General features: G+C 41.2%; 1 protein-coding gene across 2 annotated transcripts in view; it reads left to right on the top strand.

Moving 5' to 3' along the window:
• Window positions 1-9,782: 9,782 nt before the first annotated feature.
• Window positions 9,783-23,900, top strand: part of Rgs7bp (regulator of G protein signaling 7 binding protein) — a 96,544-nt gene continuing 82,426 nt past the window's right edge. The window contains exons 1-2 of one of the 2 annotated variants that reach the window (XR_002388847.2): window positions 9,783-10,623; window positions 11,479-11,645. Coding sequence is in view for 1 of the 2 variants with exons in the window: in XM_004862879.3 (XP_004862936.1) it covers window positions 10,459-10,623; window positions 11,479-11,645 (332 nt within the window). In the remaining variant the exon portion in view is untranslated. The remainder of the gene's footprint in view (window positions 10,624-11,478; window positions 11,646-23,900) is intronic. The other variant, XM_004862879.3, reaches the window with a different exon arrangement.

Below are 23,900 nucleotides of genomic sequence, written 5' to 3'. Positions count from 1 at the left end.
TTTGGATGCTATTGTGAAAGGAATTATTTGCCCTATTTCTCTCTCAGTGAGTGTGTCATTGGTGTAGAGGAAAGCTATTGATTTTTGTGTGTTGACCTTGTAACCAGCTACTTGACGAATTTGGTTATTAAGTCTAGAAGACTTTTGTGGAGTTCTTGGGGTCTTCTATACAGAGTATCATGTCATCTGCAAATAATGACAATTTGACTTCTTCATTTCCTGTCTTTATTCCTTTTATTTCTTTCTCTTGTCTATTTGCTGTGGCTAATGTTTCCAGAACTATATTGCACAAGAGTGGTGATAGTGGACATCCTTGTCTTGTTCCTGATTTGAGTGTGAAGGATTTCAGTTTTTCACCATTTAGTATGATATTGGCTGTTGGTTTTTCATAGATGACTTTTATCAGTTTGAGGTAGAGACCATCTATTCCAACTTTTTGCAGGGTTTTTATCATAAATGCATGTTGGATTTTGTCAAATGCTTTTTCTGCATCTATGGAGATAATCATATGGTTTTTGTCCTTGGGTCTATTGATATAGTGTATTACATTGATTGATTTGCATATGTTGAACCATTCCTGCATCTCTGGGATGAATCCCACTTGATCAGGGTGTATGATCTTCTTGATGATCTTCTGCATTCTGTTTGCCAGTATCTTATTAAGGATTTTTGCATCTATGTTCATTAGTGAGATTGGCCTATAGTTCTCTTTTTCGGTTGGGTCTTTCTCTGCTTTGGGGATCAAGGTGATGCTTGCTTCCAGGAATGAATTTGGGAGTATTGCTTCCCTTTCAATTTCATTGAAGAGTTTCAACAGTAGTGGCAGCAGTTCCTCTCTAAAGGTCTTATAGAATTCAGCAGTGAAGCCATCAGGGCCTGGGCTTTTCTTAGTTGATAAGTTTTTAATTACATTTTCAATTTCATTGGTTGATATTGGGTTGTTCAGAATTTTTAGGTCTTCTTTGTTCAACTTTGGTGATTCATATGTATCTAGGAATCTGTCCATTTTTTCTGTGTTATCCATCTTATTGGCGTATAGGTTCTGGAAGTAGGTATTGATGATCCTCTGGATTTCTGCTGTATCTGTTGTAATTTCACCCTTTTCATTCCTAATTGCATGGATTTGGGCCTTTTCTTTCCTTTTTCTGACAAGGTTGGCTAAGGGTTTGTCAATTTTGTTGATTCTTTTGAAGAACCAACTCTTGGCTTCATTGATTTTTTTGTATCATTCTCTTAGTCTCCATTGCATTGATTTCTCCTCTGATCTTTATAATTTCCTCCCTTGTATGAGCTTTGGGGTTGTTCTGCTCTTCTTTTTCTAGAAGCTTGAGGTTCAGCATCAGGTTGTTTAATTGGGCTCATTCTGTTTTCCTAATATGCATATTCACTGCTATGAATTTCCCTCATAAGACTGCTTTGATTGTTTCCCATAGATTCTGATATGTTGTATTGTCATTGTCATTTAACTGAAGGAACTATCTGATTTCTTCTTTAATTTCCTCTGTGACCCACTGGTTATTCAGAAGTGTGTTGTTCAATTTCCATGTGTTTATGAAATTTTTCCAGTTTCTTTTGCTATGGATCTCCAATTTCATCCCACTATGGTCTGATAATATACAGGGGATAACTTCAATTCCTTTGCACTCACTTAAACATGTTCTATGTGTGAGTATGTGGTCTATTTTTGAGAATGACCCATGTGCAGCTGAGAAGAATGTGTATTCTGATCTTCTGGGGTGGAAGACTCTGTAAACATCTGTTAAGTTCATTTGTTCAAGAGTTCGATTGAGTTCTAATATTTCATTACTTATTTTTTGTCTAGTTAATCTATCTATTTGTGACAGTGGGGTGTTGAGGTCTCCCACTACAATTGTATTAGTGCATATATGACTTTTCTTGTCTGTTAGTATTTGTTTTATATAGTTGGGTGCACTAGTGCTTAGTGCATAGATATTTATGATTGTCATCTCTTCCTCTTGGATTCTTCCCTTTACAAGGATGTAGTGTCCTTCTTCATCTCTCTTAATCAGTGTTGGTTTGAAATCTACTTGATCTTCAAAGAGGATAGCTACTCCTGCTTTTTTTCCGGTTCCTGTCGCATGTCGTATTGTTTTCCACCTTTTCACTTTCAATCTGTGAGTTTCCTTTTGAATTAAGTGTGTTTCTTGCATGCAGCATATTGTTGGATTTTGCTTCTTGACCCATTCTGCCAGTCTATTTCTTTTGATTGGTGAATTGAGACCATTAACATTGATAGTTATAACTGAAACTTATTGACTTGTCATTGCCATGACTTTTTCTTTTTGTTGGGTTCTCCCCCTTTACATTTAATTTCTTATCATGCCAGATGGGTTCATTCTGCTTTGCTTCCTGGGGTTGTGATCCTCAATGTCTGTTCCTAGGATATTGTGTAAAATTCTTTGGAGTGCTGGTTTGGTAGTCACGAAATTCCTAAAGTGTTCTTTGTCATGAAAGTATCTTATTTCTCCATCCATTTTGAAAGATAGTTTTGCAGGGTACATCAATCTGGGTTGGAGGCTGTTTTCTTTTAGGGCTTGGAATATGCCACTCCAAGCTCTTCTTGCCTTGATGGTTTGTGTTGAGAAGTCTGCTGTGATTCTGATGGGCTTTTCTTTGTATGTGATTTGTTTCTTTTCTCTAACTGCTTGTAGAACTTTGTTCTTCTGTTGTATTTCTGAAATCTTAACAATTATATGCCTATGTGTAGATTTTTTTTGATCAAGGCTATTTGGAATCCTATATGCCTCACTTATCTGTATGTCAAGCTCTTTTCCCCTGCTTGGGAAGTTTTCTGCCATTATTTCTGTGAAGAGATTTTTTATGTTATCTCCACTCTCTCCTGTTTCTTCATTGAGCCCAATCAGTCTTATGTTATTCTTCTTTGCATCATCTAGCAGGTGCTGGATTGACTTCTCATGTTCCCTTATAATTTTGAAGCAATTTTTCTTTTCCTGGTCACTAATTGCAATCTTATCTTCTCTATCAGAAATTCTGTCCTCACACTGGCTCATTCTGCTGTGTAGACTTTCAATGGAGTTTTTCATCTCCTGGAAATCTATTTGCATCTGTTTTATGGATTCCATTTGTTTCCTATGTTGGGATTGCATCATTTTCCTGAGCTCCTCTCTAAATTTATTAATCATGTGTTGCACTAGGGGCACAATTTCTCCTGTTATCTGAGAAATTATTTCTGATTTTTTTCCAGATCTCTGTTTGTTGCTAGTTCAGTGGGTCCAGGTGGTTGAGTATTAGAGTGTTCCATCTCATTTCCCTTTGGGGTTGCTGTAGGTGATCTGGAAGTCTGGTTTTGAAACTTATTTACTTGTTTTCTCATTTTGAATTGGGTGGGGGGCTGTTAGCGCCTGTGCGGATTACCTCCTCTGAGGTGGGAGAGGTGGGACAGGGGCTGGGAGCAGTGGTAGGGATGGTGGCCCAAAAGCCCTTTCCTGTGGGCTGGGAGCAGTGGGAGGGATGGTGGCCAGGAAGCCCCTTCCTCTGGACCAGGAGCAGTGGGATGGCGGCTCAGAAGGCCCTACCTCTGTGCCAGGAGCAGCAGGACTCAGTTCCGTGGTCTGGTGGTCTGGTGGTCTGGTGTCCTCTGCATCGTTGTAGTGTGGAACCAAGTGGCTGCCTGTCTGCAGTGGGGTGATTCAGTGTCTTCCATGTGACTCAGGACCTCAGTAGGGCGTGCACAGACCTGCCTGTCTGCAGCGGGCTGATTCGGCATGTTCCTCGCAACTCGGAACCTCGGATGATTTTTATATTTTATATTAAGCAGGATTCTTTTGGTTGCATGTAGTTTCTCAAATCAAAATACTTTGATTTAAAGAGGAAATTTTTAGTTCACCTAACTGAAATTGTCAATGTAGTTTGACTTAAGAGCTGGATAAACATACTCAAATAATATTACTAAGAATCAATTTTTTTCCATCTCTCTTCTGATTTGTATCTTCTGAGATAGTCTCAGGAAGTCTGTGACCATCAGTAGCCAAGGCAGGCATCAGAAACTCCAGGCTTTCATGTTACCAGCCTACCAATCCACAGAAAGAAAAAAAACCCTAAATATTAGGTTTAAATACATAAAATTGACATTTATGTTGGCTAAAAATAATTAAATAATGATAATTCCATGTTTCAACCTACTATCTCCAGAAAAAATCTCAAGGCTAAACCTCATTGGCCCAGCTTAGATTTCATCTCTACTCTTCAATCAATGTGGCCACTGCAATGCAGTGTTCTTATTGGCCAAGCCTAGTCATAAAGGCAGTCACAGAGTCCTATGGGCAGAAAGTGAGAAAAGGCTGAATTCTTGAAGAAAATGTGAGATGCTATCAGCATGAATGGGAAAACACCTGATCCAGGAAACACCAGATGCCCACTATACATATAAAATGACACCAAAGGTGGAAATTTACTGTGAAGTTTCTTATGAAGCATAAACTTTAGGGAGCCTCACTTGCATAGACTTTTTCTAAGATTGTGTATCTAATTTTGTATTAAAGTTTTGAATTATTTTTATTAGTGTTGGGCTCCCAGCTGGGCTTGGTGGTGCATGGCTGTAATCCCAGCATTTAGGAGGCCAAGGCAGAAAGATTACTGTGAGTTTGAGGGCAGCTGGGGTTACATAGTGAATTCAAGGCCAAACCTGAGCTACATAGTAAAACCTTGTTTCAAGGTGGGTTGGCTCCCAAACCTAAGCTTCTAGACCAACAAAACCTAGATTTGCCCCTATTTAAAACCTTGAAAAAAGTTTCTGAAATTAATAAATAAAATTTCCCAACATATTGTATTCCCTACTATTTTGAGTAAAATAAACTATTAGTTTATCCACTAAAGTCTTCACAATAACAGTATCTTACCTTTTGGTGCTAACACAACTTGATCACTCCTCTTAAGATTACCCCAGTTTCTAGAACTCAGCGTCTTAGTGCATTTTTAATCTGCCACTGTCACAAACCCATTCATATAAAGCCCTTTTTCATTTTGTTACCTCCTTGAACATTACTTCCAAATGAAACCTGATCCCAAGGTCTCCTTCTGTGGGAGTCCAGATTAGTTTGAAGTGTTCAACTCTTGAGTCCTAATGAAGTTTCTTACAGCACCAATTTGAAGAAATACAATGGTACCTTGGTTCACAAACTTAATTTTTTCTGCAATTCTGGCAGCAAACAGAATTGGATGAAAACCGAATCAAATCCAATGGTTACATTTAGTGTTGACCTTATGAGGAAATTTGATTATGTTCTTGTCCAATTCAGTTTGCAACCAGAATTTTGGAAAGAATTAAATCTGAACAGAGGTACCACTCTACACTAGTTGCTCATATTCACTCTAAAGTGATATTCTCTCTCTCTTTCTCTTACTCTCTCACTCTCAGATTGGAAATCAAAGTGAATTCTCTTAAACTGTCATAGACAGAACATGAAATAGAAGATGTATCTTATACCAGGTTGAATCTAGAATGTGACCCTTTTCAAAGCCGTAACACCTATAGAGGACCTATTATCCAAGATGTGCCAAAATTGGGTCTGAGTAACTAGAAAATATGCTCTTGTTATTGAAATCCCCAACTCCAATTTACCCTTCTATTTGGCAATCAGACAGCCCCAGAAATGCAAATTCCTGCCTTTTTGAGTGTGGGGGAAGGTGAAGGAGCTCAGGCTGCCTGCTGCTATTCTGATTACAGCATTTGTTGCTGGGAGAGACAGCTCTGGAATTGGTGCAATTTTTCTCCCCTCTCTGGAAAATGATTTGGTCAGTATCAGGAAGGCCAAGGGGCACCTGCAAATGATATTTCTGCTTAATCCCCCAGTAGGTGTCCACATTTGCAGTCCTTCCAATGTGGCACTGCATTTGGCCCATTTATTCTTGATTTTCCCTCCTTATTCCCACCTCCTGCAAGAAATGTGGCATGGAAACAGGGCAACGCAATTGTGTGTTTTTTTCTTTTAATTTGTTGAAATTGTCTCTAGGCAAAAGTGGGTGGGGGTAGAAAACAGATGGTTATAGCTGGAGTAAAACTCTAGTATGAGGAGTTTTGAGATGCTCAAATCTGATAGAAGTCACTATTTTCTTGCAGAGAAGGAAGGTGAAAAAAGACAGTAGCAAAAGATTTCCAGTAGACTGTTCGCTCTATCTTATGTCCACATACATGTTTCATTTTCTAAAGATCCCATCAGCTATGTGCTAGAGCAGATTCTCTTGGGGGGGGGACTGGAGGGATCTGTTAATTATAATGAAAGGGGTTTATATCATGGGACTTTAAAAATTTATAAATGAGTTATCACACATTTCTCTTTAGAACCCCTTAGCCCCTCAGTTGCCTTTCTCCTCACCATCTCCACATCCCCACCAAATTCCAGGCACCTGATGTATTTGTCCCTCAGTACCTCCTGCTCCTTACACATGAAGGAGAGAATAAATTGAGCAGAGACAAAGGAAACAGTCAAGGAGCTGGCTAAGTGTTAACTTCTTTACCTTCTTATATTTGGGGAGAGGAAGCCAACAGGTGAGCCTTTTCACACTGGTCTCTGGGCCATCTAAAGACCCAAAGGATCGCAGTATACAAAGATGGAAGGAGGCTGCATGGGGAGCAACTCCTCCTTCCCCTAGTGTCTAGTAGAGAAAACTGACTCTATCTTTTGTGAAGTAATGTGCAAATGCAGCTGAATATATCTACTTGTTAGGTTTTGTTTTTCATCCCCAACCAAATACATGATGTCTTTCCCAACATTACTCTGACCCCAGCAAGGTGTCCTATAATTCAACACATTTCTGTCACTAACAACCCTGAGTTAGCAATGGATTCAACCAGTTTTATAGGCCAGTCCTGCAAGACTGCCCTCACTTCAGATGCCAGTGTTAGGTCCCCCAATTACCCTATCCTCTGTCCAACTTGGCTACCAATTCAGGAATTCTTATAAACCTTGCTGTCAGGTTCCATAATTTGCTACAATGACTCACAAAATTCGGGAAGCATTTTACTTACTGTTGGTGGTTTGTTATGAAGGCTACAACTCAGAAACAACCAAATAGAAAAGATTCAAGGACAAAATAAGGGGGGAGCATGTAACATCCACATCCATTCTGGCTATGACAGCCTTGCAGCACCTAGATGTTTTCACCAATCCAGAAGGTCCATCATCATTTAAGAGTTTTTAATGAAGCTTTCTTTATAAAGATATGCTTAACTGAGTAATGGCCACTCTTATTTCACTCACTTAGTTCCTTTCCCTTCCCCAGAGGTTGGGAAGCAGGGCTGAAAGTTCCAAGCTTCTAGTTGGTCTTCCTGGCAACAAGAGGCTCTTATTACCTTTACTGTTAATGTAATTTCCAGGTGTTTTAGTCTGTGCCAGGAACCCAGGGCAATGGCCAAATATCTCTTTTATGAGATATCACCTGTCCTATAAAAACAAAAACAAAATCAAAAACCTCTAGAACCACAGATGTCAGCCTTCCTAGCTATTTCTGACTCTCTCTGTGGATTTTCCATAGCCCTAGAAACTTCTGATTTATTTTTGATAGGCTTTTCAGCATAAGTAATTGTCCTGTGGCTGATGCCTTTAACTTCTCCCTTCCAAGCCATTCATGGGAACAAGCATTCTCAGGGCATAGAGTTGAATGTCCATACCACTTCCACTACCTCCCTGAGGATCTGAGGAAGTCAGTGGGAAGGGTGAACTTAAGAAGCTGAGGGCCCAGCCCCCAGCTGCCATTCCATGCGCTAGCTGATGGGGAGATGGGGAAAGACCAGTTGGTGACTGCCTTCTGTCAGGGCGGGACTGGGACTCAGGCCTGCTGAGGGGCTTCCCCTACTGCTGCCATTTGGGAGAAGGCCTGGTGTGAGACGAAAGCCCCAGCTCCCTGCCTTGCCACATGAATGTATTCTTTGGTTCCCAAGCCCCCGCCTTGCCCCGAGAGAAGGGGCACAGCGATTTCTCCAGGAGCTGGGAAGGCACCACTTCATGGCTGAGTCTTTGCTGTTGAGAGGGGCAGGAGAGCCTCGAAGGGCCAGGAGTGGGCAGCTCAGGGCTGAGGCTGCAGAGCAGGGGACTGTCACAAGAGAGCCTTGCCCTGCAGCCAGCCGTGGCCGTGCGTGCGGGGTGTGGACCTCCCAGCTCTGCGACTGACCCCTCATTGACCAAATGGGAGAGGACCAAGAGGCCTCCCCTCTACCTGTCTTAAATGCTGGGTAAGGCTGAGGTCCAGAGTGGAGGTGTGCGTCTCCTGTTGCTCACTGACTTCTAACCCCTGCCTGGGCTTGTCTCCATTTTTTTTTTTTCTTTTTTGTAGTTTGTCTAATCTTTTGCATTCTCATAAAACTTTTCCCATCGACCTCATTGCTGAGTGCAGTATCAGGGCTAGACTGCTGCTGCCTCCCTCCATGAATGTATTGCTCCTTACTGCCCTGGAGAAGTGGGGAGCTGCCCCAGTTTCTTTCCCCATCTATCTCCAGAGAGTATTTTTTTTTCTTTTTTTTTGCACCAAAGTGGCAACTGGGTCAGTGTTGGGGATAAAGCTGGCCTTGGGGTGGCAGGGCCCCTCCACCTGCTCCTCCCTGGTTTCAACAATGTTAGTGTCCATGAAAAGACAATATTCTCTCTAAAGCAATAAGGAGATGATGGGCCAGGGGTAAATGTCTTGCTGCTGCTGGCTCCCCAGCTCCCCCTTCCCTCTTGCCAGTGTGGAGGCATTAGAGGGGTAGGGGAGACTCCTGTTGTGACTGAATGTAACTGCCCTGCCCCTGCCACAGCCAATGCAGGGGAAGGGGGGACACTTCCTGTCTCTTCCTGCCCCTTTCCCCCAGAGCTAAAGAGACTTTGAGTTGGGGGACCCAGGAGCCTGGAGAGGCCTTAGCCCCATAAGGAAGTGTAGGAGGAGTCTTCTCCCATCCCATCCCCTCTGAGAGTGGTCAATGTTTACCAGCCCTAAGCCCTGGCCAGGGACTAGGGTCCCATTGCTGTCCTGTCCCAGTCTTCCTGGGACCTGCTGCCCTCCTCCTGGGATTGGGGTGGTCAAAGGGTCATTCTGTGTTCCCACGTCTGCCCTGTACCCACAATCTCCTGCCCTGCCTCCCTGTGTGACTTCCCTTCTGCCTGCCCCGTGTAAATACTCCTAAGAAAACTTGGTGTGCGTTCTCCCTGTTAAAAAAAAAGCTGAGGGCCTCACTCTCACCCTACCCTCTTCATGAAGGCATCCATCCCTCTTTCCAGGACCACTTCTATTGGCCTCTGGGTCACTGATGTCCTAGGAGAAAGGGTCACCTTGAGTGTCCACGGAAGTCTATTGCCTCCTACTTTTAGAAGTCTCTGGGAAAAACTCTTAGAGCGGGTCTTGAGACTGCGATACAAGGACAAGAGCTTTACTTGTTGCAATGGGATGCGGATGAGGACTAATTTAAGCAAAGCCTCTGTGCTTTTGGCCTTATCAACCTTTCCCATGAACAAAGACAAAACAAAAACAAAACTCAGAGAAGCAAAGCTTTTCTTTTATGTTACCAGGAGATCTTCCTTTTGAAGCAAAATCCTCACTTCTTTCTGGCAGTCACCTGGTCTCAGAGGTCCAGGGCCTCACTTCCACATTGGTTTATTTGAAATTCATGTTTACATCTCAGCATGTGGCAATGTGTTCCACTCTGATGACACTTTTCGTTTCTAATAATAGAGCAGATGAAGTAATATTGCAATTGATGTTCCCGGGGATTTGATTGGATAAGTGCATAAACTGTGGTGGGGGAAGGGGTTTGTGTGGACGGATCACATTAGTATTCCTGTCCTATCAATGTGCGGGGCCGCGACCAACGTCAGCCAGACCGATTTCCTGCGTCTGCCAGTCCCGCCACGGATTCTTTTGGGATCCTTAAACAAGGAGCCCTTAGAGAGGAGGGATTAAGGCAACAGATTAGAGCCAATTGCCTGCTGCGGGGACGGCCAGCCCTTCCAGGCCTGGCCGCCGAGGGGAGAGGAAAGATGAACTGAGCACCGCTGAGGGAAGACACTGAAGCAAGAGCGACTCCCCCTCCCGCCCCCCACCTTGACGAGCAGGCTTTGAAAGCTGCTCCCCCATCTGAATGGAAACTGGGCACCGGCGGGCAACGCGTTCCTTCTGGCTCAGCAGGGCGATCCATGCTGAGAGGAAGGTGCTGCGAGTCCGCGCCAGCGCCCAGCTCTCGGGACAGGGCCGGCAATGCTGCTGAGCAGAACTTGATCGGGCCCCTTCCTCGCTGCTAGTGGAAGCGATGCTGCGCGGCGCAGCCGGCGCTTCCCCGGTTCTCCTTCAAGCTGAAGGTTACCCACCCGCGCAGCCAACTCCAGCCCTGTGAGCAGCGCGCCTCGGGTCCTGGCTCCGGCTGCTTGGCCGCGGCGTGCAGGGCAACCACCGGGCCGCCCGCGCAGGGGCGCACTGCACCAGCGGCTTCGGTTTGGTGGATGTGTATGCATGAGTTCTGCACCGAATGGGCGCAAAAAGCGCCCCAGCCGGCCCACCCGCTCCTCGATCTTCCAGATCAGCAAGCCCCCGCTGCAGAGCGGGGATTGGGAGCGCAGGGGCAGCGGCTCCGAAAGCGCCCACAAAACCCAAAGAACCCTGGACGACTGCAAGATGGTGGGTGAAATCTGCACCTTTTTTTTTTGAGAAGGGGTGGGGGAGTCATCTATGGTAATCATTTGGTTGAGTGCCAGACACTTCCCACCCTCGGCTCCTCCAGGCCGATCACGTGCACACGTACTATTTTTAAATCTGCAGTCCCCCGATTCTGGGCGACACCCGGGTCTGCTCATAATGGCCCTATGGAGAGAAGTGTCACTGCCAGAGCCTTGGGGGTCAGAGGCTACACAGGTTGTTTCTATCCCCTGGAAAAGCAGTGGAGGGGAAAGGCAGGGTAACTGGCTCGCTCCGGGAAAAAGGGGTGGGGAGGTGGAGGCGTTGCTTTGTGGGGAGACAGTAGCAAACAACCCCAAAGAGAGCGCACGGGGCGCTGCGGAGGGAACGAAGGTTCCAGCGCAGAGGCTGTGGCCACTCTGCCAGTCAGGCTCCAGCCAGGGTGTTCAGGGGCCCAGCCGCAGGTGAACGGTTTGCCTATTATACCCTACTCTCCGTCGTTTTCCCCAGTGCCACTTCAAATCCATGTCCTAGCAGCAACAGCGGGAAATGACCCTAGTATCTCTATCTAGTGACCTGGGAGTGACAGGATAGCTATCCAAATACGCTATGCACTTGCTCTTCAGAAACTTGAGTCTGGAGGGGTGGGGGCCAACAGATCTGCAAATGGCCAAGCTTGATGGTGGAAAACAGACATTTGTTTTGTGCCTTAAGCTTTGAACAATTTACAGATTTCTAAACCTGGAGATTAGGGGAGCTGGCTCAGAGGTCAGTGAGATTTCCTGTTTATGGACATCGAAACAGGAAAACTTTGTGATGATAAAAGTGTGTGATGGAAGAAATCGGCTTCTTTTCCAGCTTGTCCAAGAGTTCAACACACAAGTGGCCCTGTACCGAGAATTGGTCATTTCTATTGGGGACGTCTCTGTCAGCTGTCCCTCACTCCGGGCAGAAATGCACAAGACGAGAACCAAAGGCTGTGAAATGGCCCGTCAGGCACACCAAAAACTGGCTGCCATCTCAGGGTAGGAGGCTTTTGGCATTATTTTGTAATTTGTGTACATGATGCATAAATGTTTGACAGAATATTATGGTGACCAAGGCCTCAGAGACGATGTCTGCAAATTGGGAATTTTATCCAAGCACCCCGAGATTAGGATTCTCCAGGACACACACACACACACACACACACACACACACACACACACACACAGAAAGAGAGATTTTTCAATCATTAAGTGATTTTTTTTCTTTAAATTAACTTTCAACTTTAATTTAACTTTAAATTAACTTGCCTGCAAACTGGAATTTAGTATTTAATATTTAAGGGAGATACTTGGGCATCAAAGTGAAGGTAAATCATCATACTTCAAGATTATTTTGTCATCTGGTACCAAATGTAAGATCTGTGCTATAGAGAGAACAACTTTGCTAAAACCATTATACCATGAGATAAATTTCTATGACACCGCTTAAAATCCCTAAAATAAAGTCTAGGATATAAGTTACTTTTTTCACTGTAGTGATATGAAAGGGAAGTTTTAACATAAGTTAATTTTCTATAGAATAGGGAAATTCACAAATCTAGGTAAACTTCAACTGTTTTTGTCCCTCCCTGATATTTATTCATTTTGATAACATTTATGTCTATGTAAGGTGATAATAGAATGAGTTAAAACTTCTCTACTGGGATCTCATATATTCAATATTACGAGAAAACTTAGCCAGGGTTTTTTTAAGCTAGGTACTTATAACAAGGAAACACAGGAATCCTCGTACAAATTCAATTAGGTTCTTGGTGCAGTCATGAGACAGTCTTTATCTGTTTATCTGTATGAATATAACTTTACTAAAATAGAAATCAAATTAGTCAGGTTCACTTGATAATGTTGCAGACGGATCACTTATAGGAATTATACCTAATATCTCTCTTTGCCATCCTTAATGTCAATAGTGCATATGTATAGTGATTATTACTGGTGTATAAAGATTAGAAAACCATATATTGCCTCTCTTAATGAATTTACGTTTGATAACAGACATTGTATATCACAAAAAGATACATCTTTCTAATTTCCTCAAAGTAAAGGATAAACAAAAGGTTACAAACTTATTTTAGTAGGACTGAGAAGCTTTATCCTTTTCCTTTATTCTGTACTTAATAGCAAGTGAATCTGAGAAGTGAAGAGGAAGTGTTTCAAGAAATGCAGCTGTGATAAATCCCAGACAAGTGGAGAAAAAACAATGAGAAACATGAAGGGGATTAGTGATGAACTGCAAAGTATAGAGAAACAATGACCCAGAAGGAAAGCAGTTTAGAAAGGGAGTTTTATGCTCAGGGATTTGGCAAAGCATCTCCATAACATTTATGTCCAAGGTTACAGGATGGTGCTACATTCTAGAGAATGTACATACAATCAGAGAAGGTGGACTGGAGAAATGAACAGAAAGTTCAGTTTATTTTGCTATCACATGAAATTCAGTTCTTTTCAAGGATTAGGGAAGAACAAGCCTGAAAAACTATTGGCCAAAAGTTGAGTTTTGAAGATTAGAGGTGGACTGTATTTACTCTGGGCTTTGTAGCCCTTTGCTACTTGCTTACCTGTTATCTGAGAGCTGGTATTAATGGGAGCAGTTTTATAGGAATTAATGGGAAACTATGGTGTTCCTTAGATCCTTGCAAATGTAAGGATAACTCCATTAAATGTAAGGATAACTCTATAAAATGGTCTGAGGTAGAATTTGACACATTTTTTCCCTTTAAAAATTAAATGCAGCTTAATGTTCTTATAAAAATGATAGCAATGTAATCGAAGGAAATCCCTTTAGTTCCACACCATCTGGGCTCCATTAATGAAGGATCTGATTCCCTTTGGCCGAATTTCTTTTCTGATATTGCCTGCTATGTGGGTTCTCATTTCAAGCTTCAAAGACTGGGGTGTAAAGATTCACTTTACAGTTTAAAGGTGGTGAGAAAAACAAAGATTTCTGGGAAAAGTGGAGAGAAAAACTGGATGTGAGTACCCAGTCTGCTATCACAATCCAACTAATTCATAAATAGTCATCTGAGGGAGAGATTATTACCCCTATTCTATAAGTAAGTCTCAGAAAGATTGAGGTATTTGCCCAAAGACCCAGCTAGGAGGTGTCACAGCTTTGATTCAACTTCATGTTTCCATGCTTGTGAAATAATTCTTTTTTCTCTAAGTAATGCTGCCATTCAAAAAGGTGTTACATAAAAAGGAAAAAATACTAATAATGCTAACATATGGGTAAACCTTAAAAAGAATAGGCTAACTGAAAGAAGCCAGTCACAAAATACCATTCATTATATGGTTCTATGTATATGAAATGCCAAAAAAAAACCCCAAATTTATACGGAGAGTGGACTAGTGATTTCCTGGGATTGGAAGTAGGAATAGGTAGTGACTGAAAATATGCTCAGGGAATCATTTTGGGGTGATGGAAATATTTCCAAATTGGACTGAAGTGATGGTTGTGCCACTCTGTGTATTTACTCAAAATCATTACATTGCTCACTAAACTAAGTCAATTTTACATGTAAAGAATACCTCAGTAAATTTTTTAAAGGTATTATCACCATTGCAATTAATTCTCGGTCTTTTTTAGCTTTATTCTTTTCTACAGATGTAGCTTGTAATGACAGTTTATGTGTAATAGGGATGAAAGAAAAATAAAACTTGGCTCTCCATGCATTCACCAAGATGCCTGCCCATTATCTATCATCTAAGTACCAATGCTTTGCTCTTTGTAGGAATACAGGAGGAGAAAAGGCAGGGCTTGAAGGACTAAGTGAATTCACTCATTTCTTACCAATGCAGATCAGCCTTTTAGTCTACCAGCTGAATCTAGGCCCAGAGGAGGGAAATAGAATTGAAGGTAGACTAAAAAGAACAAGAAGTGAGATAAAGAGTAAAATTATGGATTAAAATTAAACCACAAATGCTACAACCTTTCCACCTTTGACTAATTGAACCCCTCAAAGAATAATAGTGACCACAAGGAAAAAACCCATCATGTGTATCTCACTGGTCCTGGGTGAGAAGGCCATGTTCACTGAAACTATGAAACACTTTCTCAAATCGTGTTTGGATTAGTAGCTGTTCAGGCTGTTAGAGGTGTCGAGTGTCTTGGTTAAACCCAGCCAAGTGAATCAGAAGTCTTTGGTATGACTTACCAAAGTTATTATACCTTTGCAGCTTGAACCCTATATTAGACATTAAAGCTTAATGCACCTTAAAACTCACTTGTAAGAGTGATCCCAAAACTTTTTTAACAGCAAATCTTCCCTTCAATCTAAATGTGGAAAGCCAAATTTATAAATCAGCTCACATGTGCTGTTTGAGTGGCGCACGTGCGAGCGTACATGCATACACGCATGTGATGTGCCTGCATGCATATCAGGGGTGGGCAGTAATTTAGGCCCTGGTTTCCTTGGACTTGCTTCCAAAGTGACTTTTTAGACATCTTCAAAGAATTCCTAGTGAGGCATGGCACTTTATATTTGAAGAGTCTGAGATTTAGAAGATTAAAATGACTTTAGAGGCAACTTGGGAGAGTATATACATAAAGATTTTGGAGTCGGACAAACTTGGCCTAAATATCACTTAGGATCTTGATTGCCTTAATGCTCTGATTCTCAGTCCCTCATCTGTAAACTGGGTGCCATGCTATAGGGTAGTTAAGAGAAGCCCAAGGGAGCTCAGTATATAGAGCAGAGATGATGTGCTCAACCTGTTGCATGGCATGTTGCCCACTGAAGGCTTCTCTGTGACTAGACCCTGGCTCTCTTTCTCCCTGGTCTAATGACTATTCCATCAACCATACCTTATGCCTCAGCCTCCCGAGTACTGGGATTACAGGCATCTGCCACCCCACCCGGCAACCTATTTTTGAACCTTCGCATCCGCTTATCATTTGTAAAATGAAGAGCACAGCACACAAGGGAGGGTGACCCACAAGAGTCATCATTGTCCAGCAAACCCTGGTAGCTGCTGTAGCTGGTGGGCTGGTGGTTGGGATTCCCTTTCTAGTGCTTTCTTGTGCTGTCTGTTAGACTGAATCTGCCTCACACCAAAACTTTCTGTTAATGGCTGCTGAAGAAAGTCATAGTATAGAAGGGCATCCACCAGATCTTAAAAATGAGGTTTAAGCATATTAATGTAAGAAACAAAATAATATGCTAGGAAGGAGTATTGAATCTAAATTAGATTTTATCTGGATAAAATGCTGGCTTTACCACTTTCCCAAAACACATGGATGAGTTGATAATGCGAATTGCTTCACAGAGCAGCAAGTGGCCACCTGATACAGTGGCTAAGTAAAGAGACTTTGAGGCTAGATTGGCAGTGCTACTGTTCACAAGTAGCATGACTTTGGACAAAGGTATTATCTCTTTCTGTCACAGTTCCCGAATCAGCAGTATGGGATCAATAAATAATAGCACCATAGGGCCGGGGATTTAGCTCAGTGGTTCTGCCACCTGCCCCGCATGCGCAAGGTCCCGAATTTGATCCGTGCTACCAAAAAAGTAATAAATAAATAAATAAATAAATAAATAATGGTACCAAACCACAAGGTTTTGTGAGGATCAAGTGCTCAGAAAGTTGCCTATTGCATAAATATTAAGGCATTTAAAATTCAAATTATCCAGATACATTTATATAAAAATGTATATTAATTCACCAAACATTTTTCAAATAAATGTTTTGGCTGGAATAAATTTTTATTTGCTTTTCTTTCTTACATTATGTTCTGAGGATTTTTCTGTTAAAATTTCCTAGAGGGCTATTATCAAAAGGCCTGTTCTTAAACATTTTACCAATGATAAATGGATGTGAAGGTTCAAAAACAGTTAGGTTGTCAGGTGGGATGGTGCACACCTACAATCCGTGTACTTCAGATGCTGAGGCAGGAGAAATGCCATGAGTTTAAGGCCAGACAGGGCTACATAGTGAGCTCAAAGTCAGCCTGGTCTATACAGTGAGACCCCATCTCAAAAACAAGCAAGCAAACAAACAAGTTAGGTTTAGAAATATTTTATTTGTATAAATCAGCCTAAATTCTTCATAAATCATAATATACTTACAAATTATTTTACCTAGATCTGGTATGAGCTGTGTGACACTGGAAAAGTCTGTTACATGTCCTGTGCACCTAAATGAGAGAATTGAATTGACTGATTTCTCAGTCTCTTGCCTTCATCATTCCAGTATTCAACATAAATTCGTGTAAAATCACATAGATTTTGTTTACAGAACAGAGCAATGAAAAAATAAGCACAGCACGAGGAGTTTGATGATTAAATTCCAAAAATAGTTTTAGGGGCTCTGAACATATACTATATTCACAAGAAGAATCTTAATTTCCTGATGGCTTTCTGAAGCAATGTAATGAATACCCTAGAGATCCATGACTGCAGATTGCAGGTTTTTCCCTCCAGCAGTGATTTCCTGACCAGCCTGGCCTATGTTTCTCTCTTTTTTTCTCCTTCTTCACAACCCCCTCCTTGGTCTATTTTGGTTTTGTTTATTTGTATTCAATTTTTCTGCTCTACTTTTTCCCAGTCCTACTTCTAGCTAGTTTCTGGTCCACTTCCTAGTTCTGTTTGTTAGGAAGTTAGGAGGGGGACAATGGAAAATGGCAGCCAGTCAGTAAGGTTCCTTCCAACACTGTGGCTGAGACGGCAAGCAGTTACATGGGGTGGGAGAGTATGGAAGGGCTCAGTGACCGTGGAGGCTGCTTTCTCAGCTTTCTTTGATTCACACGATGGAGGAGATTTAATTGGGAAGCAGCAGCCTCCACTGTTAGCAAGAGACCTGTGGTTGGCATGCATTCCAGGCCATCCACTGTCTTTCATTTTCCCATCTTATGATAGGTGTTTTGCTTTAAAATTTTTAACTCTCATGGGTCAAATACTGAAAGGCAAGTTATGTCTATACCAAAAGTATGCGCTATCCATTCAGGTAATGATGGAAACATAATTTTAATTAGTTTGTCAGGGTTGTAATTGTAAAGTGCCACAAACTGAGTGGCTTAGACAACAGAAATTTATTGTCTCATGGTGCTGGAGGTAAGAAGGCTAAAATGAATGTTTTGGCAGAGTTAGTTCCTTCTGAGGGCTATAAGGAAGAGTCTACTCCGTGCTACTCCCTTGACTCCTAGTAGTGGTTTGCTGACCATCTTTGGCGTTCCTTGGCTTGTTGAAGCATCTCTGCTTCCAACTTCATGTGGCATTTCCTTTTGGCTGTGTCTGTGTCTAAATTTCCCCTTTTTACAAGGACACCAATCATGTTGGATTAGGAGCCCACCAACTCTGGTATGACCTTATTCTAACTTATTTAATTATACCTGCAGTGACCCTATTTCTGAAATAAAGGCTATATTCTGAGGTATTTGGTGTTAGGTGTTGGTGTTAGGTACTTGGCTGTGAAGAGGACATAATTCAGCCCATAATAAACTCCTTTGGGCCATCTGCAATAGAATGCACACATCCTAAACTGGAGTCATACAGTGGAGGCACTGTTGTGTTTTGTTTTTTGTTTCCCTACTACTATTGTATCTGTTTATTCCCCCCACACTTTCACACAAAGGTGGCCCAGGACCCAATGTTTTGCATTTCCAAAATTGTAGCTTATTTTAGGGGTGGAGTCTGTGACTGTGGAATAGAATAATTTTTGTAGGAAATGGTTATATTCACAAAAATACTGAGTCTCTATGGTAGCTAACATTTTACTCTAATCATTTTTAGTTACTAGTATCTGAGGTGGCACAAAAATCCACCTGCAGGAGAGAATACTGGAGAAAGTAGGGGAGATACCTGACAGTGTGGGGTGTCCACTTTCCCTGGCATGCATGGAAGGACTGAGCCACTGAGGGTGGCCCCTCAGTATTGCTAATAATTTTGCTTAAGGACAATGGCATACTCTGGAGTAAGTGACAAGGTAATGATTCACAGCAAATTTAAAAAGAATGGTATGGTTAGCGACTAAGCTCAATGTGGTATGGAATCTAGACAAGTGTTCTCCATTGCCTGTGAAGTTTAGGCTTTTAATTTTTTTAACAGATCTAATGACTTTCACCTTGTTAGAGTTTTCTTAAAAAATGGTCCAATTAGAGAGAAAATTAAATGAAATGAACTTGAGAGAAATTCACCCTCACTTTATTGTTTATACTACGAAGTGCAAGAGAGTAAAGCTATATTTCATTCATCTTTGTACCTTGAGTGGCAAGCTCTTGATATGTGTCTTGTTTGCTCATTAAGTTAGCTTGGTATTTAAAATCTATACTTAAAAGAAACTGTGTCTTGATACAGACTTTAGTAAAAATTAAGAGATTAATTTACATTTTAAGGCATTTGACTATTATTTTTCTTGTTTTACAAACTCCAGAGCCAATAGGTTGGTTTTTAAATAACGTAGGACTTGAAAATCACAATTTATATCAATTTCTGAGGTAGAGGACTTCATTTTTACGACAAATCAGTGGTTATTAAATATTTTAGAATTACTCATAAAGTAATTATTTTTAATTTAGATTATTTCACAATATATTACCATAACCTCTCTCAGTTGGCTTTATCTTGAATAAATAATAATTTGCAGTTGAGATCATCATTTAGAAGTGTTCTTTAAACCTTTGGCCCTTGGGAGCCCAGTTGTACTGTAAGAGATATATCTAGATACAGCATAGCTCCAAGAACAGTAACTACGATGCCTGCTTATTTATTTTCTTTGCTTTAGAAGTCATGAGTGTTTCATTTTCTTTTTTGGTACTGGGGATCAAACTCAGGACCTTGCACTTGCAAGGCAGGCAGCGACACCAATAAGCTAAATCTCCAGCCCAAAAGACATGAATTTTTAAAAAATAAAACCTCCTAAAAAATCCAACCTTAAAATAGAACTTATCTAGCAAATAAGTGGTCCCAACCTACCAGGAGATTCTAGATACAATCAGGTTGAAAAAATCAATTTAAGCTTTGCAGTTATAGATACATAATAAACTAATAATCTATGCCAATTTAACTGAGTTTAAGCAAAGGGGGAGATATGCTTACTAACCCAGAAGATACCACACTCCCTAGTATATTCTTTAGTTACTAAGAATTTCAAACTTTCCCTCACCCAATACCCGCTCAGTTACCAAATCTGTAGTGTTTTATCTTTTCCAGTATCTACTGTGGCTCCCTTTCAGTCAGCACTTTTGTGACCACCTTCATAGTTCAGAAATGTAGCCCCTCAGGCCATTAACATTGTAGTGCCTCCCAACTGGTTTCCTTGACTTCAGTCTCTCACAACATTCTTCAATTTATTCGCTAGATCCAGGCTAATCCTTGCCAAATGCTCCTCTGATCTTATTACTTCTTTGCTTTAAAACTTCCAAAGATTCCCCATTGCCTAAAGCAGTGTTTCTTCAGATGTGATCCCTAGGTTGTCTGTATCAGAATCACCTGCCTTCAGACCTAAGTAACTAAAACCTCTGGGCACAAGGCCTAGAAACTCAAATTGTTAACAAGCATCACTGCATCCCCCAGGAGATCTGGAACATGCTACACTGCAGCCTAACGCAGTGATTCTCAACCTAGGCTGTACCGGGGAATCACCAGGGCAGCTTTAAACATTTGCTGATGCCTCAGTTCCATCCCCAGAATTTCTGGTTTAATTGGTCTAGACGCAGCCTGGACATATTTTTTTAAAACTTCCTCCAAGAGCATCAGTAGGAGAAAAGAGTATACTTGGCTACATTTAACAAAAAATGCAAAGTAACAGTTGCTTAAAGACACCAGGCTTTTCCTCTGACAGAAGAGCCTTTAAATGGGCAAATTTGAGCTGGGTACGGTGGCTCTGTGATCCAGTCATACTTAATTCATGGCTTCCATCCTCATCCTCATTTTATGATTCAAAATTAGAGCAGGAGCCCCAGTTATCAGGTTTTAAATGAGAAGTGGGAGGAAAAGATGAAGAGCAAGAGAACTCACTTTTCAGCTGAGCCAGCTGTCTTTAAGCAGTTTGAAAGAGAGCTTCTTACAGAACTACATTACCTTGTCAATACCTAACTGCACATTCACCTAACTGGCCAGTATTTCTAATCTTATTATCACCTTAAATAAAATGAGGACTTTATACTATGAAAAAGGAAGAGAATGAAGATTGGTAAACCAAATATATCTGTCATAGAACCCAACTTACATTCATATACTTATCTTTTACCATTTAACTTCTAAACACTCCACTTCTTCAAACTGGTCTGTTTTTATTCCTTAAGTGTATATAACAGGATAGCCCTATCCTATTACTCTAGCTATATGGTTTCTGTATGTAAAGGCATACTTGTTAGCCAGAAAAGAAATAATTTACTCTCCTGAAAGTCAAGGTCTTGTTTGTAGTTTCATTATGGTCTGCCATTCTCCTCACACTGCAAATCAGAGGGAAGGCTCCCAAAGGGATTAAAAAGAGTTTGCTGCTTTTAAGCAGACCCATATAAAAGAGAGAAGCTCAGAAACAACTTGGGAGGGGAGGAAGTTAGGCCAGGTGCCTTTGAAAGGACATAAGGATAATTTTCACAAGACAGGATGTGAAATGGGATACAACCTAAAAAAGTGTAGGTAGTGGCACTCAAGAAATAAGAAATTAGTTACTGAAAAAAATAACTTACTTGACATTGAGTGGAACTCAAAATTTTTTAATAAATCAAAAAAATGATTTCACTGAGGAGTTACAATTTGATGAACTGTTAAGAATAAAAGATGGGGGAGGATAAAAGACAGAGAGGCAGCTATGCAACTCAAGGAGGCAGGGAAAGTTTTCTGAATATGAGGATAGAGTACAAGAGTATAGTCAAAATCATAATGAGCTCATTCAGGGAGAGTGAACCTGAATATCAGTATTTTATATACAGCATTATATAGTTAGGTCATAGACCGTATTTTACCCATCATTCCCTAAAATATAAATTTAAAAATATAAATCTATCCAAAAGTACAGTATATAATATATTTTATGGGAAAATATATTCAAGTCCAACTCCAGAAGTTCTTTGTCTGTGTGTGTGTGTGTGTGTGTGTCTCTCTCTCTCTCTCTCACTCTCTCTCTCTCTCTCTCATAATCAAACATGGAGTAGCCACTATATACCATGTTAGAGATACAACTGCTTGGAACAAACAGAAGGTTCTTGTATTCATGCTTGGGGAAGGAAAAGTGACAAAACAAGCAAAGGAGCACTTCAGACAGGGATAAATGCAGTGACAAAACCAAAACCGGACAGTATTATTAAAGAATTACGGATGTAGTGTGGGTAGCTGTCTTCAGATAAGAAGTCAAAAGGCCTTTCTGAGAAGATCACATATTCCCTTGATATCTGACTTTGAGAAAGGGGCAATCATGTGATATCTGAGAGAAAAGCATTTCAGGCAGAGGGAACAGGAAGTATATTGCTCCTAAGAACTGACCTTGGCATGTCTGAAGAAAGTAAAGCCTAGATTTATCAATTCAGAATTGTCTTCAGCTATAACATAGGTCAGACTTAAATATATAAACATTTATTAAAGGTTTACTAAATATATAAAGGTTTATTTTTCACGTAATTAAAAACCCAGTGGCAGGGGGTTGCAAGCATTGGTTCATGATTCAAGGATATTAGGACTGAGATTTCTGTAGTACTCCAGGCCTTTTCCTCAAGTCCCAAGATTGCTGCGGCACCTCCAGAAATTGTGCCTGTGTTCTAGGATATTAGAAAGGGGCAGAACATAAGCCCATTAAATGTGTTCCTTTCCAAAGAACTTTTTCAGAATCCCCAGACAGTAATTTCCACAAACATTTCATTGACCAGGACCATGTTGTGAGGCTTTTCTTGCAGCAAGTTTCATGCCCCGATTTGCATACATCTCCCTTCATACCTGTCGTCTAGTAAGAACAAAACATTCCTAGTCTGTAAGCCAAAGTGATGCTTCCTGAGACCTAGGACAGGATTGTTAGCAAAACTGGAGAGACAGGAGAAGTAGAAAACTTGGATGTGAGAAATGAGGGAAGGGGTACTAGAGTAGGGAGTAGAAAGTGGAAAGAGATCCCTGAGAATCTATAGCCCCTTCTCATCCATTTCCTTGTCAGACTCTGCCTTGAGTTTTTCATTTATTCATTAAACGTTGAACATCTCTCATAGGCTAGACATTCTGCTAGCATAAAGATGAATAAAACATATCTCCTGCCCTTGAGCAGCTGATCATCTAGGGTCTGTAATAGAGAAGGGCATGGAAAGAAATCATTGCAAAACAACATGATCAACACTGTGAGAGACACCCAGAGAACACAGTGGAGGCATAAAGGAGGCAGCAACCCACTCTGCCTCAGTCAGTGTAGCCAGGGAAAAAGATTGCAGAAGGGGAATGATGCCACTTGGGCTGAGCATTCAAGAGCAGATAGCAATGGCCTCTCTCTTTCATTTGTGTGGCCTTGGGCTTCCTGCCTTAAGTAAACCCTAGGAGACACTATTTGCTAGTCTCAAGCCAAGAGGAAACAGAAATAGGGATTTATTTTTATTTTTTGAATCATGTTGCCCATGCTGGCCTCAGATTCCTGGGCTCAAACAATTCTGTCTCCACTTCCCAAGAAGCTGAGACTATAGGCTTATCCCATGTCCACCCAGAAATAAGAGTTTAAATGAGCTAAGAACCTACTATGTGCTATTCGCCTTTGTATGCATTGCTTCATAATTAATAAGTTCATCTGAAATTATATTTACTTACAATTCAGTGAGATAATATTTTTAAAGCCTAGTATGTTGAGTGGAAAGTGCATTGACTTGCACATGATGGAGACCACTCAGTGCATTCATAGTGACCTTATCATAGATCCAGCTGTGTACTTGGGTGGGAACTGAGATTATTTTACCAGTTTAGAAATGTCAGAATTCTTTTGACTTTTCCTCATGGTTCCAAGATGGTGGTTCTGTCCAGACCAAAACTAGGGGTGTATTCTAGGTAAGGCACATCCAGCATTCCTGAGCACCCAAATATATATTTTTAAATTTTTGTATTTTGTAGTGAATGGAGGTTCTGAAAAGTTAAGATATTTGGTGGGACTAGGGTTTGTACATTGTCTCCCCAGTGCCAAAGTGTTTATTCTTGCCACCATATGTGCTATTTCTCCAGACAGACCTTTTCTTTCTTTTACTGCCTCAGGGGTCCTCTCCTTCTCTTCTACTGCCACAAACTATTATTTCCCCTCAGAATCTCTCTCCCTGGGACACACTTGAGAACAAGGATC

This window comes from Heterocephalus glaber, unplaced genomic scaffold (genome assembly GCF_053883595.1).
Source record: "Heterocephalus glaber isolate CG9 unplaced genomic scaffold, H.glaber_assembly_v1.0 deba00001543, whole genome shotgun sequence".
NCBI lineage: Eukaryota > Metazoa > Chordata > Mammalia > Rodentia > Bathyergidae > Heterocephalus > Heterocephalus glaber.
The sequence above is the reverse complement of the archived record's forward strand: the minus strand, read 5'-3'. Positions and strand labels throughout refer to the sequence as shown.